The 14,648-nt window shown below is 46.8% G+C and overlaps 1 protein-coding gene across 2 annotated transcripts; it reads left to right on the top strand.

Moving 5' to 3' along the window:
* The first annotated feature begins 248 nt into the window (after nt 1–248).
* Nucleotides 249–8,600, top strand: LOC135400679 (chromatin assembly factor 1 p55 subunit). Of its 2 annotated transcripts, none has more exons than XM_064632514.1 (13): nt 249–449; nt 1,096–1,225; nt 2,108–2,158; nt 2,240–2,349; nt 2,965–3,138; nt 4,711–4,765; nt 4,845–4,905; nt 5,130–5,222; nt 5,297–5,364; nt 6,226–6,352; nt 6,798–7,010; nt 7,115–7,225; nt 8,292–8,600. In XM_064632514.1, the coding sequence occupies exons 1-13, from the start codon at nt 431–433 to the stop codon at nt 8,358–8,360; spliced, it is 1,281 nt and encodes a 426-aa protein (XP_064488584.1). In that variant the 5' UTR covers nt 249–430; the 3' UTR covers nt 8,361–8,600. The 2 variants fall into 2 exon arrangements, with proteins under 2 accessions (XP_064488584.1, XP_064488585.1); XM_064632515.1 differs by having other exon boundaries at nt 2,255–2,349.
* Nucleotides 8,601–14,648: the final 6,048 nt, after the last annotated feature.

A 14,648-nucleotide genomic window follows, 5' to 3' on the forward strand; every position in this document is an offset into this window, starting at 1 on the left:
ATATAGCCAACGTAGCCATAAAACTTGCCAATGCAGAAGACTATTTATCAATTTATTAGAATAGATGGTGCCACAGTTGGCTTTTCGTGCTTCGTGCTCATAGACAAACCATGGTGTTTCAGAAATATTTTCTTAGTTCGAAAACTCTAAATTATCTTAATTGCTACAGTGTTCGATATGCTGATAAAAATAAACTTTATACAGTGGCGCCATTATTGCTCTTACGGCTGTAGACGGAATTACTTGATTACCCATAATCCTCTAAATTTGGCGCGAGCAAATATTAACGTCGCCGCATCTAATCCAAGCTGGCTTTGTTTCTTTTGATGGAAGTCGGCGCACAAAATCAGCAACTATAAGCATCCATTTTACAGAATTCGACTCATATTGCGGCCCTGTATTACACGTTTGTGACTAAGAACAGAAGAAAATGGCAGACAAAGACGCAGGTAAGATTCGTGGCTTCAAGAGAGCTCCCGCGGGACCTGACGAAGCCTTATAAATTGTAACGGTTTACTATAAATTCGCTTCGAGGTGTTGCTACAACCTAAAACTGGTTCGTCAGTGCCTAGAAGCTTATTGTTCAGTGCTGCCGCAATGAGATGAGCTAGCCAGCTGAAAAAAAAAAAAAAAAAAAGGGCAGATATCTTTTGTACTACAACTGTCCAAATGGATAGGACGAAACAGCTGTTAAGTGAGCTCGCGCGATTATTAAGGGACACACAAGGGTTCTGCGTAAAAATAGAGTATTTTCTCAAGTCCGTCAGCTCACTGTCTCAATGACTTGGCTGACTTTTGCTGTGGTAATTTTTGCTTTGACCGCGAGCGCAGCCACAACCAAGATTTCTTGCAGTGTTTCAACATACCTAAAAAAATATTTGTGTCTTACTGTCGTCCTTCGTCACTGATGTGAGAGGTAGCAGGTCGAGGTGCCGTTGGAGAATAAGCACAAGACAAATTTTAATGAAACCAGTACGCCAGTGTGTAGAGTTTGGTGAACCTTCATGTATGTTTCAATGAAAGCTGACATAAGCAATTGATAATGCTAAATAGTGCAAAGAGAAACGAGACCACTCACAGCAGTTGACATTTCAGTTGAAGAGAGAGTGATTAATGAGGAGTACAAGATATGGAAGAAGAACACTCCTTTCCTCTATGACCTCGTCATGACACACGCTCTGGAGTGGCCCAGCCTTACAGCACAGTGGCTCCCAGACGTGACTCGGTAAGTGATGGGGCGTCTGCGTTGACCCACCGCACCAATGCATGCTGCGTTGAAGCAAACAGGCACACGCAATTAGGTCCGACGATAGAAATGTACAGAGCAACACAAAAGTCACCCTGAACAGCTTGAAAGAAAATGTCTGTCACGTAGGAGAGCATGCTTCTCTTTCCAGCTTAGGACTTGGTTGCAGTGTTGTAGCAAGCGCAACACTGTGGGCGCAGTATACATAGCGAGACTTGTGCGTATTTAGAGTATCGTATTTAAGATAATATATTTTACATACTATTTATGGTATCTTTGTATCTTAATACTTTTTCGGGGGAGTATTTGTACTCTGTTTCGAATACATTTTGTGGTATCTTCTGTTCGATACTCAAACTACTTTTCTGGATCACCTCTCAGTTTTCCCATTTTCTCTCTCTCTCTCTCTTTTTTACATTTGCATGCTTCCTCTCCGGGAATTTCCTTTTCCTGTGTCCATTCGACCCCTTACGTTGACCTGCAGAATGGAGCCAACGAAAGAGGCGCGTCCGCTCCCCTGGCCCAACCTTAGTACGTTTTACAAATATGTTTCGGAAACCAATAATAATATTTCAGTCAAATGCAAGCTTTGCTTACGTAAAATGATGCTTTCTATTGGGAAGACATCAAACTCAACTGTTTCAAATGTGTGTGAGCTGAACAGCCCAAGCGTTTGATAATTCAGCCACAGGGTGACCTGCTTGACATGGAATGTATCGCCTTTCATTGTGATTGAACAAAAGCAACATTTCCCAGCTTTATGAAATTTTGTCCGCAGTTCGGGCACACGCCCTCTATGTGACAGTACTAGCACTTCTCCTGATTTCAAGACAAATGACCGTCTTTACCCGCATATTTCAGCCCTGAGGGAAGGGACTACTCCATTCACAGACTTATCCTGGGGACCCACACGTAAGTCGGACTGTGCATTACCTTCTCTGCGTTGCTTATGTAGTGTTAGACGAGGGAGAGTTGCATTTGATTCCCAATAAGGTCTTCGTGTCCCAGGTCGGACGAACAAAACCACCTGCTCATTGCGAGCGTCCAATTACCAAGTGAGGATGCACAATTTGATGCTACTCACTATGACAGCGAGAAAGGAGGTAATCTTTCACTTTTGCACTTCTGCTGTTAAGTGGGAATTCTGTAAAGTGAAAACGTGTAGTACCGGGTGCAATCAAAATGTACCCTTGCTCGAGAAAGCGTTGAAAAGGAAAGCCCTGTGACCTCAGAGGGAACGTATGCGGTTCATTCGAGTGAAAACCGCAAATGTGTGAATAAACACTGAAGGCTTAGCAGAGCAGCATGGTAGTGTGGTACGGTGCTCCCTGAAAGTGGTTTCGAGCCAAATCAGCTCAATACAGGGGTTGCAGGAACTTTTTGTTTCCCTTGTTTCATCAATTTGATATTGTGCCACTGTCCCTATTTCTCGTTTGGGGTAATTCACACTGTACCTCCTTATGTTTTCGTTTAACATCAGTAAATGAAGAATGTTTTGACGAGAAAACCTAGACAAGAAGTGTTCAAGAAATTGGGTGTGTAATTTTGTAGCTGTTAATTAAATATTTTTTGTTGCCTTCAGAGTTTTATATTAATGTTCACTTGAAATAGAAGCATAGTGGGTATGCGGTTCTGCGACTTCTGTTAGAAGCTGTTGATATTAGTTTAAACGTGCAGTCGTAAAAGATATTAAAACATCATTTCTGGAAATCTTTCAGAGTTTGGTGGTTTTGGTTCTGTGAGTGGGAAGATTGATATTGAGATCAAAATCAATCACGAGGGGGAGGTGAACCGAGCACGATTCATGCCACAGAACCCATGTATCATTGCTACAAAGACACCCTCCAGCGATGTGCTCATCTTCGACTATACGAAGCACCCCTCAAAGCCAGGTATGAAAATTTTCAGCCTTCGATAAGTAGCGTCACTTTCGATAGCACCCTAAGCACTGTATGTGTGAATGACATGTCTGATTTTAATCATTTTCAACACTATACAGTAGAATCTCGATGATACGAATCTCCAGACGTAGCAGAAAACATTCGGATCATCCGAAATTCGTATCAAAAGAATTAAACCAAAACAAAAGTTGAGGCAAGAAAGTAGACAGTGACTGTTCATTTGCCATTAGTGTCAGTAAGAGAGTTCGGTCGTAACGCTTCTGTGTCTTCGTCCAATGCTGCCGAAATTCGCGAGATGATTCAAAAGGCCCAGCACGTGCTTTCCACCCGCGAGTCGCGCGACAGTGTCGTAAAGCGAGCTCCTCCTAGAACAAGCAGGTGTTAGGTGAAGCCAACTTTCGGAACGGTGATGCGTAATGTTGCCAAAAGTTGTCCTGATATGTTCCCTCCACGTATTCCAGTCGTTGTTTTCCTAAGCCAGTGTGATGACACATAGCTTCCAGATTTATTGTTGGAAGGGGGGTAAAAAGGTCAAAACAGAGATAAGGTTCTGGGTCGTGTAATCCCTTTGATCTTGTCTCCTCCACCATCACCACCACCAAAGGGAGTGTTATTGCTTGCGTTGTGCAACATGATGTTAGCTAGTTCGTGGTGAGGATCTCCCTTTTGGAAAGGAGGAGGAGCACGACTCGCGCGCTCTCCCGTCATGGGTGAACGACCTCTGTCGCATCCTCAGCTCGTTCGTATCATTCGTAAAGGCAAGATAACTCGTTCGTATATATCCGAACTCTAATACATGGAAAGAATAGGCATTCCGGCGGGGTCCGGAAAAGAATTCGTATCATCCGTGATCGTATCATTGAGATTCTACTGTACTACTTAATAGAGAGTTTTAGTACATTGTACGCAAAGGCGACAGCGTACGTAACAGATAGCGCTGGTGGTTCTGCGCGCTGCGCGAAGCTCTTTCTGTTGTGGGCGTGTGCAGAACCATCAACGCTATCCCTTACATACGCAAAGGCGATAGCGTACGATGCACTAAAGCTCTCTAACGTATAACAGAGCATCGTAGAACGGCCCACAAAATGTCTCAATTATGTTTGATAGGATAACCCCCCTAAAAAAGAGCACGTGTTCCAATTATAGTGCTACACAGGATAGTCAGCAGTGCTTACTGTGGTGACCATCACGCAAATCACGTTAAAGGAGCAGTGAAATGGCATGTAGGATTGCTCTAATTCCCGATTAATTAATCTAGCAGTTCGTCAGAAGCTATAATGTAAAATGTTTACACTGAACTGTCTTATCGGTGTGCGCAACCAAATTTAGAAAAATTGAAAAGAAAAAAATTGGCGTTTATAAAGACGTGTGACCTTGGAAGTGCAGCACAACCTGCTGCCCCCCCAACATGGGGAGCACACCGTGGATGAGTCACCTGCTCGAAGTTCACATCAGATCCCTGTCGTGTCACCGCAGCCAAAATCGAAAAATTGGTAGAAGGGTGTTTCACCGCTCCTCTAATGTTCTTCAGGCCTGCAAACTTAATGTGTGATGTGGTCTTAGATCCCAGCGGTGAATGCAGTCCCGATCTCAGGCTTCGTGGTCATCAGAAGGAAGGGTAGGTACCATGCTGGCACTCTTCAATTTGCATTTATGCGTGCACAGGCTATTGTACACTAAAATCTTTTTTCCCCCAGATACGGTCTTTCTTGGAACCCCAACCTGAACGGTCATCTGCTGAGTGCCTCAGATGATCATGTGAGTGAAGTACACCCGTACAATACACCAATGTCCCGTTTGCTCCACAGCAGTGGTGTCACTTCCTTGCCTCTATCGTTTCTTCCTTGTTTGTTCATGTGTGCTCCAACAACATTGGTGACACACATGGTATGTGTGTGAGCCCAAGAGAGGGTCAAATGTGTAGCTGCTGCAGATACTTATTTAGGCGGCGGTGTTGAGAAAATAAATGCCTTTAATTTCAGACCATTTGTCTCTGGGACATCAACGCTACCCCAAAAGAGAATAGAGTGGTTGATGCCAAAACCATCTTCACAGGTCACACAGCTGTTGTTGAAGTAAGGTCTTGCTTTTCTTGGCTTGTTTCTCTGTGTAGCCCATCAAAGTAATGTAATTCACCGTTTTTCTGTAGGATGTGGCATGGCATCTGCTTCATGAGAGCCTATTTGGATCTGTAGCTGATGACCAGAAACTAATGATGTAAGTGGCTACACAGGCCAAAGTCTGCACCTGCTTTGTAAGATACGATACACCTACGATACGATTAGTGCCTAATCCCACATGTATGCTACTACAAGCCTGAAATCACCCAGTTGGGCCACACTTAGTGCACTAACCTGCCACATTGACGCCGTCTTCATGGCCCAAGAAGTTAAGCAGACCGTGACCACCTACAAGAAGTGGTTGTAGTTTGCCTCCCTCCATAATGGCAATTGCATGCTGCAGCTTCCCCTAATGTGGCTTCATTCGTCGTGTGCACCACTCATGTGTTCTTCGTTACCGCTGTGTCATCGAGCAAACGTTATACCTATTGGGCGTTGGCATACGATACTAATTTTAAGTACTGTAAAGGATAGCCGTCGGCCATACCTTGGTAAGACTCACTTATGAGCATGCTCATTCATGCTTACTAATGCTCAGTGTGCCGAATGAGTTGAGCATGAGTAAGCAAACAGAGAGCTGAGCAAGGAGTGTGTGAGCAAACAGAGCAGTAGTGAACGGCAACAAAAGTCTCCAGACTACTGCGGCCGCTATGTAGATCAGCTGGATGAGCACCACTAAGTTAATACCTCCCCACTATCAATTTAAACATAGTAATACAGTCGCCGTCCGATTTTTCGGACTCGGCGGGGATCGCGCAAAAGTCCGAATAATCGAGCAGTCCGAAAAAACGAATTTCGCTTCAAAATCAACTTTACTAAGCCCTAGTAGGCCTAGTAGGAATTCTTGTGAACAAGTATTGCGCACTCATCCCTGTGCTCTACAAGGACTGTGTGGCAATCTACCTTTGGATTATGGAATGGATTTGAATTTCTCAGTCTGGATTTTTTTCTCTACCAGTTGGGACACCCGTTCAAGCAATACCAACAAGCCCAGTCACACCGTGGACGCACACACGGCGGAAGTGAACTGCCTCTCCTTCAACCCTTACAGTGAATTCATCCTTGCCACCGGCTCTGCTGATAAGGTTAGTTTTTCTTTACCTGGTTCACCGTCCCCGTTCAGTTGTCCGGACGTCCCCCCTTTTCTGGACATTGCTAGAGCTGTGCGAGTAGCGAAATTTTGGTTTGAATCTAATATTCCTACATGCGCAACATAGAAAGCTATTTATTGCAAGGTTTTAGTATCCAGATTTTTGATGCATATGCTTATACAGCAAATATTTACTGTAAACCCGTATGCAAAAATACTGAGGTAAGCTGAAGTACAAAGTACTGCAGACGTTGAGTATTCAATAGCCGGGCCGATGAGTAGCGCCACCGCTAGCTTCCAAATGCGGAGCTGGGAAGGGGTGCCTATGTCATGGTCATTATAATCTAGTACGTTGTGGGTAATACTAAAGATAGGGGAGAGTTTTAGTACCTGACCCTAACTGGGGATGCACTCAAGACTTACATATTTCTGTCTTCCAGACGGTGGCCCTCTGGGACCTGCGCAACCTAAAGCTGAAGCTTCACTCATTTGAATCGCACAAGGACGAGATCTTCCAGGTACAGTGGTCACCGCACAACGAGACAATACTAGCCTCGAGTGGCACAGACCGCCGTCTCCACGTGTGGGACCTGAGCAAGATTGGAGAGGAACAGTCGGCCGAAGACGCTGAGGACGGACCTCCCGAGCTGCTGGTGCGTTCTCGTTTGCCCAGTGTACTTTCCTGTCACCACTGGTGAACGACACGTGAGTCGCAGAGTGGACGAGATGATCACCATTCTTTTGTGTGTTTATGCAGTTCATACATGGTGGGCACACTGCAAAGATATCAGACTTCTCTTGGAATCCAAACGAACCCTGGGTGATTTGCTCCGTGTCTGAAGATAACATCATGCAAGTCTGGCAAATGGTAAGTGCCAGCACCACCTAGATAAGAGAGAGCCTGATCACTCGTCGACGTGACGTAACAGCTAAGAGTAAGCCAATCAGGATCGTATTTTCAACGGTGGTAGCCCATCACTGAGGCCCCTGGTTTTCTGCTGCGGCAAATTCAAAGTTCCACGGCACTGATTCGTAAGTTCCGCGATTTCCTGCGGCAACGTGTGAACGGCTGCTTGAGGCAGGAACTATTTTCTTCGATGATATGGGTACAAAAAGTATTTTATAAACTTCAGCATTGCATGATACCTTGTGATCTCCTCTAACAGTGAATGCTGTTGTCAGTTAGTCATTTTACACCTGCTGAAAGACATTTCAGCATCTGCAAAGTTTATAGGAATTGGCAAATACTTGATCGAAATAGACGCTAAATTTGGAGCAAGCACCCTAATTCTGTTCCGAAACCCAATTATCGTATTTACTCGCATAATTTGCGCACTTCTTGTCGCTAAAAAATTGCAAAATTTAGGGATGGGCGAATTGCGTAGGAACGTGTGTTACGATATTCAAACGACACAAAATTTCAAAATTTTAGTATGCGGATCATATCGGCTTTCGGTAGGGCCGATACTGACATTATCACTGCATTGCGGCAGCACGAAAGAAGCACCCAAATACCGCGCAACTGCTGATGGTCGGGAGGCAAAACGGCGGCCCACTACTGCTCATATACCGGTGAAATACGTCGAGAAGCTGCTGGAAGACGCCACTAGTCCGCACTTGGCAACCGAAAGCACACGATGTTCGCAAATTTTGTCATGTTGTGCTGTAAGGTTTGTGCAGCATTCCTTTCTACGTTTTGTAGTTCGAGTGACAGTATCATCCATCGCGTCAGCGGACCATCACACGAAAGTGTGCAGTCAAAATCGCCAAAATATAACTTCAGTAGCACTGACGGCATTGCGTAAGGTAATCGCCACGGTTGTTGAGACGCGCGTGCCAGATATTCACGCATGTGCATGTACGGAACATCATGTGCATGTTCCGTATCATCCCAAGATATGTACTTGTACTGAGTCTTTCTTGTTTTTTAACAGGCTGAAAACATCTACAATGACGAAGAGCAAGAAACGCCGGCCTCAGAGTTGGAGGCCACTGCATCATAATCACCTGCTAGCTGGTCATCTCCATTGGGCTTTAACTGTGTCTGGACTTGTTTTTCAGTATTTTCTTATTGTTTAAAGGCTTGCACCTCACGATTGGAACCATCAAAACACCGTGTATTTATCACCTGTTTGATATCAACCATGTTTTTGATATGTGTATCGTATTGTGCACCAGTAAACTTTGATTGGAACGAGTTACAAAATTATCTTGTTGAAGTAATAAAGGTGTTGAAAATTAGACTTATAACATCTTGTTTCCGTGTAGAATTTCAGCTGTGCCACCCTGTTCTCCTACAGCCTTCCCTATTCCTTGTTTTGGAAAATGTCTGTCTGTGTGAACCACAAGGCAACTGTGGTTTTAAGTGGTGCACTAAGGTGGCCAGATGGACGGGGTGGGATCTATTTATTTTTACAGGAAAGGTCAGCCAGATGGCTAAAGATTGTGTGACCGGCTACACAGAGATGAGGCGACCACAGCCTTCTTCCCGAAAAGGGGATAAGACATTTCTCAAACAATTTTTCTCGTATGAAAGAGCATGGAACTCGAAAAAAAAAAAAATGTCAGCAATAATAGAAGTCTGGACTAGAAGCCTTGGGATATACTACAGAATTATGAGAGCAGTGTAGATTTTTGCAGCTGAAGTATACGTAAGAACCTCGGTTTTCCGCGATTCCGTGAAATTTCGCGGAATTCAGAATTACCGTAATTTCACGTGCATAAGCCGCACCGCAGATAAGCCGCAGGACATGTTTTTAGGAACGCTTTAAAATTTTCTGGCAGATAAGTCGCGGGCGATACGAGACGACTGATTTGCGAGACAAAGGAGACCATAGAGAAGGCCATAAACCTTGTGGTCCATACTACAGGGTCTGCATAGTGTACAGCAAAGGCGGTCAGCTCTAGAGTTCTATCAAGATCGGATTGTGCCCTTGTTGGACGTTTTTCATGGATTGATGGGTCCGAGGGCCTTAGTTATACGGCCAGGCGGACATCCTCTGAAAGAGAGTATGGAAGTACAAGATGACTATAATTACCTAAATTCATTAACTGTACAATTATTCCGGGCAAAAGCGAGAGAGCAGAACGGGAGACAATACTCCTTGAAAGCCATTCTATCTCGAGAAAGGAGCGCATGCCGTGAAATATGCATCGCTGAAGTTTCGGTTTCGGCTCATTTGCATATCAAAATTCGGGGATGGATATTTTAACGCACGTGCGTGTTCCAAGATTTTTTTAAACGTAGGATGGCTTTCTAAGAGACTAGTCTCCTATTCTGCTATCTCTCTTTTGCCCGGAGTTCCCTAATTAAACAGTTAATCAATGAGGGTGTCGCCTGGCCGTATAACTCAACAGATCTCTACCCGAGAAACGCCATCATGACGTTGGTAGACATGCTGAAACCGAAACAAATCAAAAGGGGAAGGCTGCGTTCCACGAGTAGGCACTTGTTCACTGCCTCCTATGGAAAGAAAAGTAGGACCGAAGGTCGCGTCCCTTCCAGAGACCATCGTAATCCCCTCAAGACCGAGGCTTTCGGGTGCGACCTTGTTCGCCCTTAGCTTTGAACGTAGTTCAACTCTACCAAATTGGTGGCGCTGTCGAACACTATGACGCTTGTTTACAAACAGGGAGAGGTCTATTGCAAAAATGACATCTACGCTGCCCTCATAGCTTTTCTTTTTTTTTTTTATAAAACTTCTGTAACGCTTACAAACAAACACACTGAGCACAAAAAGTATGACCGCGGCGCGCAATCCTGTGGCGCGCAAGAGGGCTTTCAATGCTTTCAATCTCGCGGGCCAGAAATGTTCCATCCCTCTGCCGCCAGTCGGCGCGTCGAGTCAGTCACCCAACAAACAGAGCGCCTTCTTCCTTTTGCTCTTTTGCGGCTGCATTTCGCGCCGCCCGCGCCGCGTGTCGGCTGGTCGCTTTCGCTAGCAGACGATTCTCGGCAGCCAATAAAATGTGCTGACGGACTAGATGTCACTATACGCCGGGAATTCCTGCCATGTCACTTTATGGGAGAGCTTGAGCAGAGGTTGATGCCGCCATAGCAAGCATGGGCGAGATCACCGCTGCTGCGCGCGTTCTTGAAAACTATATTTCTCATGAAATTCGCACCTCCTAAACGGAATATTTTGAGTGACGGTTCCTTAAGGCAGTATGTTCATGTCACGCGGCAAAAAAGAAAAAGAGGAAAAGGTCCAAGCGCCTTCCATGCTCCTTTAAGGTGCACAGTTGATGTCGCCTTCGAACCTCTCCTCCTTCCTGCTCTCGACTACTACACGCGGGTCCCCGGGCAGCATCGTCTATAGCCAGTGACAACGTAAGTCATACACTTGACCCCGCCCCCACACAAGAACCGCTCCGAGCGCGCGAATGTCGTGCGGCACGGACAAGTGGGGATGGGAGAGATAGAGAGCCTGCACTACATCGCGAAGCGGGGGCGTCGTGCAAAGGCTGGTAGCCACTCGCAGGAGCCTTCCACGGATGAGTGGGCGGTCCCAACTGTAGGACTTAGGTTGTCACTGACTATAGATACAGAAAGGTCCGTCACTGTAACTTTACTGTGAAACACAGATCCCGACGGTGCTAGGGAGATGTCGCTCGGCGGAGAGGATCAACGGAAACATTTATCAACAGGATTCCACAATGGCAAACATACCTCTCGGTGAAGTGAAGTTCGATACTTCATCTGCTGGACAAGGGGGATCTCTGGTGCTGTAAAGGCTAGAGTTCCGGCAGCCTTTTCTTTCGTCGACGGGATGGTTATTAGCCGAATCCACCCATGTGACCGTGATCCACCATATCCCTTCCATTTATATATATAAACCTCTCCCTGTTTGTAAACAAATGACGTCATAGTGTTCGACAGCGCCACCAATTTGGTAGAGTTGAACTACGCTGGAAGCTAGGGGCGAACAAGGTCGCGCCCGAAAGCCATGGTCTTGAGGGGACGATGGTCCCTGAGAGGGACGCGTCCTTCGGTCCTATTTTTCTTTCAATAGAAGGCAGCGAACAAGTGCCCGTTCGTGGAACCCAGCCCTCCCCTTCCGATTTGTTTCGATTTCAGTGACGATGTTTCTCGTGTAGAGATCTATTCATTTGGGTATCTCATATACATGTAATGCTGCCATAGATCGCTGGCCCTGTTGGTTGCAATACTACAGTCTGACGTCTGTGTTTTTAAATCAAGTTATTATATAACTGAGATTATATTGTCCCCATATGAATAGCGCCTTTGTGCGTATAATCTTATAGGATATGTATCCGGTAAGACCGGTACTGCTGCGTTGCGGAGAGACTTTGCCGTGACCTGGCGTTCCACGTCGTGTTGGCAAGCTGTTCTCTATCACCGGGACAAGAGCACTCCCCACAAAAATATTGCCAGCTTTGGCAAACATTGGTTTCCGCCTACAGACCGCGACCATCTGACTCCGCATCTTCATTGAGAGCCTTTCGAACGCTGTGTCCGTTTACATTCTCCCGGGAGGTTCCAGACTCATGTTTACTCGTTAAGGAGACAGAAGGCTATGCATCGAAGGGGAATGGGGGCCAGTTGTAAATCCGATGCGCATAACATATATGTCCGGGAACATAGCACACACAATACATCGTGTTCCATCCAAGATGGAACCAGTGGTATATCTGCAACGCAGTGGTGTATAGTCAGAAACTTCGGGAACCATTCTATGGGGACTTTACATGAGAGAGGAGGATTTCTCCTCGTTTCCCTCTCCCAAATGCACTACTAAAGGTACGATTAAAGGTAGGAGGTACGCGGGGGGTGGGGGGGGGTGAACACCCGAATCCAGCTTGTGGCGTACGCCACTGTTGCAACGCGTCACTCACTCTGCGCAACCTCTCCCACACGCGGAAGACAGCCACAGACGAAATAGTCGACGACGTGCTTCAGGTACACAACATAGGACAATGATGCCTACAGTCTGCTACTCGCGAACTCACAGCTATATAGGCATCGAGAGACTTCGTGGCTGATGCATATTGCAGCACACTGGAACCACTGAAGGCGTGGCCGCCGGCCGTTACATGTGTTTGTCCTTTCCGTGAACTACGAGTGCAGTTCACCTCCAAGTACTGGAATTCCAACCACGTTCCTTGATGGTGTACACCGATTCTAAAGCGGTACAGCAGTGCACGTATAGGGGACATGGATCCTGCATAAACCACTGGTCACCAGTTCGCTCTGCAGTGGATCCCTGTCCATATTGGAATACGAAGCAACGGCGAAGCGGTTTCGGTGGCTCACGACATCCATGAAGTCGTTTTCAGCATTATATCAAAAGGTGATGGGCGATCCCATCTTTCAGCCATGGTGTCAACCCTGGCCGCTCAACAGTCGCGTCAAGACAACACAGAGTTGTCATTCCTCCGCGCGGTTGACCACACACTGTCAAGCAGACTTCCTCGTCACTTTATGTCCCTTGTGCGTCGGTTGCGACTGAACGCTGTCTTTGCCCTGTTCCGCTATAGGTTGGGCTTCAGCAACATAATGCTGTGCGCAATCTACGCTGTCCCGGCCACCATTGAGCACATCCTCATGACCTGCCAGCGCTTCAGCCGAGGATCTTTGATCTTGGCGCAATCACGCTCCAATGCTGAGCTTATACGACGGGTGTTCGAGTCAAACCGGGACTTTTCATTTTTCGCAAAAGTAAAATGAAGTTACAGGCGAGAAATTAGGTTTATTTTTCAACGTAATCTCCAGCTGCACTAATGCACTTGTCCCAGCGTTTCACGAGGGCTTGGATGCCCGCAGCGTAGAAATTCTTACCGGTGCGTAGCAGCCATGATCGGACCGCATTCTTGACCTCGTCGTCGCAGCCGAAGTGGCGGCCCCCAAGGAACGCCTTCAGTGGCCCGAAGAGATGGAAATCGCAGGGGGGCGAGGTCTGGACTGTAAGGGGGATGTGGCAGCAACTCCCAGCCAAGTTCCCGTAAGATGCGTGTCGTGAGATGCGCGGTATGCCATTGTCCTGTAGAAGGACTCCTTTTGTGATGAGGCCCGGCCGCTTTTGCTTCAGCACCTTATGCACATCCCTGAGAACCTGGCAGTAATATGCACTATTTATGGTGGTACCACTGGGCAGGAAATCTACATGAACAACGCAAGCCTTGTCCCAGAAAACCGTGGCCATGACCTTACCCGCAGACATGATGCTTCGGAACTTCTTGGGAGCTGGTGAGTCCGGATGCTTAAACTGTTTTGATGCGCGTTTAGACTCAGGAGTGAAATGGTGCAGCCAAGTTTCATCGTACGTGATGATCCGATCAACGAACGGCTGTCGAAAGGTACCTTAGCTCTTGGGAGATTTTCAGTCAAAACAAGTTTATTTTGGCTTTGGAGAGTGGGGAGGTTGGTCGCCACAGGCGATACTCTACCCCATTGCTGGTGGGAATGTGGGGAATAAAATAATGAGCGTGATGCGGGGAATCAAATCACAATAACGATCAAAGTCCGATGGTGTCCAGAAATGTCAGAAGAGCTTTGAGCGCAGAGCGTTGCTGGGCTGGATTAGGCCAGGGACCAAGCAATTTCGATAGGGAGAAGGTGCGAGAGTCCAGCTGACGAAGAGACTCGGAGAGTGTGGTTCGGGAAGGTTGGTAGTGGGAGCAATGAAGAAGAATATGCTCCAGATCCTCAAGAACACCACAGTGGCAGCAGGTGGGAGAGTCAACTTGTCTCAAGCGGTAACGCCACTGAGCTGTAAAGGCCACATCGAGGCGCATTCGGTGGATTAATGCAGCATCTTGACGAGAGGTGTTTCGTGGCATGCGGAAAGCGAGCGTTGGATCAACTCTGCTCAACATAGAGGGGGGAGGAATGTCGGTCGTCCATTGGCGGGAAGCCAGGGGTGTCACAGGCGTCGGAGAATTGAACGGCGGTCTCCTCTCAGCAGAACAACACTGGTCCGTTTCCGATACGAGAGTGCTGCTTCTGCGGCGCTATCGGCCTGCTCGTTCCCCACGACACCACAATGGCCTGGAACCCACTGGAGAACTAGCCTGTGGCCTGCTGCGTAGATAGTGTGGTAAGCCATTAACACATCTGTGACTAGGGGTGCTGATGGGCCTCGTATGCCGGAATTTTCAATTGCTTGAAGTGCAGATTTGGAGTCTGTGAAGACTGCCCATTCCCGCGGTGTAAAATCAGCGATGTGTTGTAGAAAGAAAAGGATGGCATAGAGTTCCGCAGCTGAGGAGGAGGTTGGATGTGAAAGGCGTCTTCCATGCACTACGCCTTCGGATGGTACGGATGCTGAGGC

Source organism: Ornithodoros turicata, chromosome 7 (assembly GCF_037126465.1).
Source record: "Ornithodoros turicata isolate Travis chromosome 7, ASM3712646v1, whole genome shotgun sequence".
Taxonomy (NCBI): domain Eukaryota; kingdom Metazoa; phylum Arthropoda; class Arachnida; order Ixodida; family Argasidae; genus Ornithodoros; species Ornithodoros turicata.

Coding starts and splice junctions, on each gene's coding strand:
- LOC135400679 (XM_064632514.1), top strand. Junction 1,226..2,107: donor TGGCTCCCAGACGTGACTCG/GTAAGTGATGGG, acceptor CGCATATTTCAG/CCCTGAGGGAAGGGACTACT. Junction 2,159..2,239: donor CTTATCCTGGGGACCCACAC/GTAAGTCGGACT, acceptor ATTCCCAATAAG/GTCTTCGTGTCCCAGGTCGG.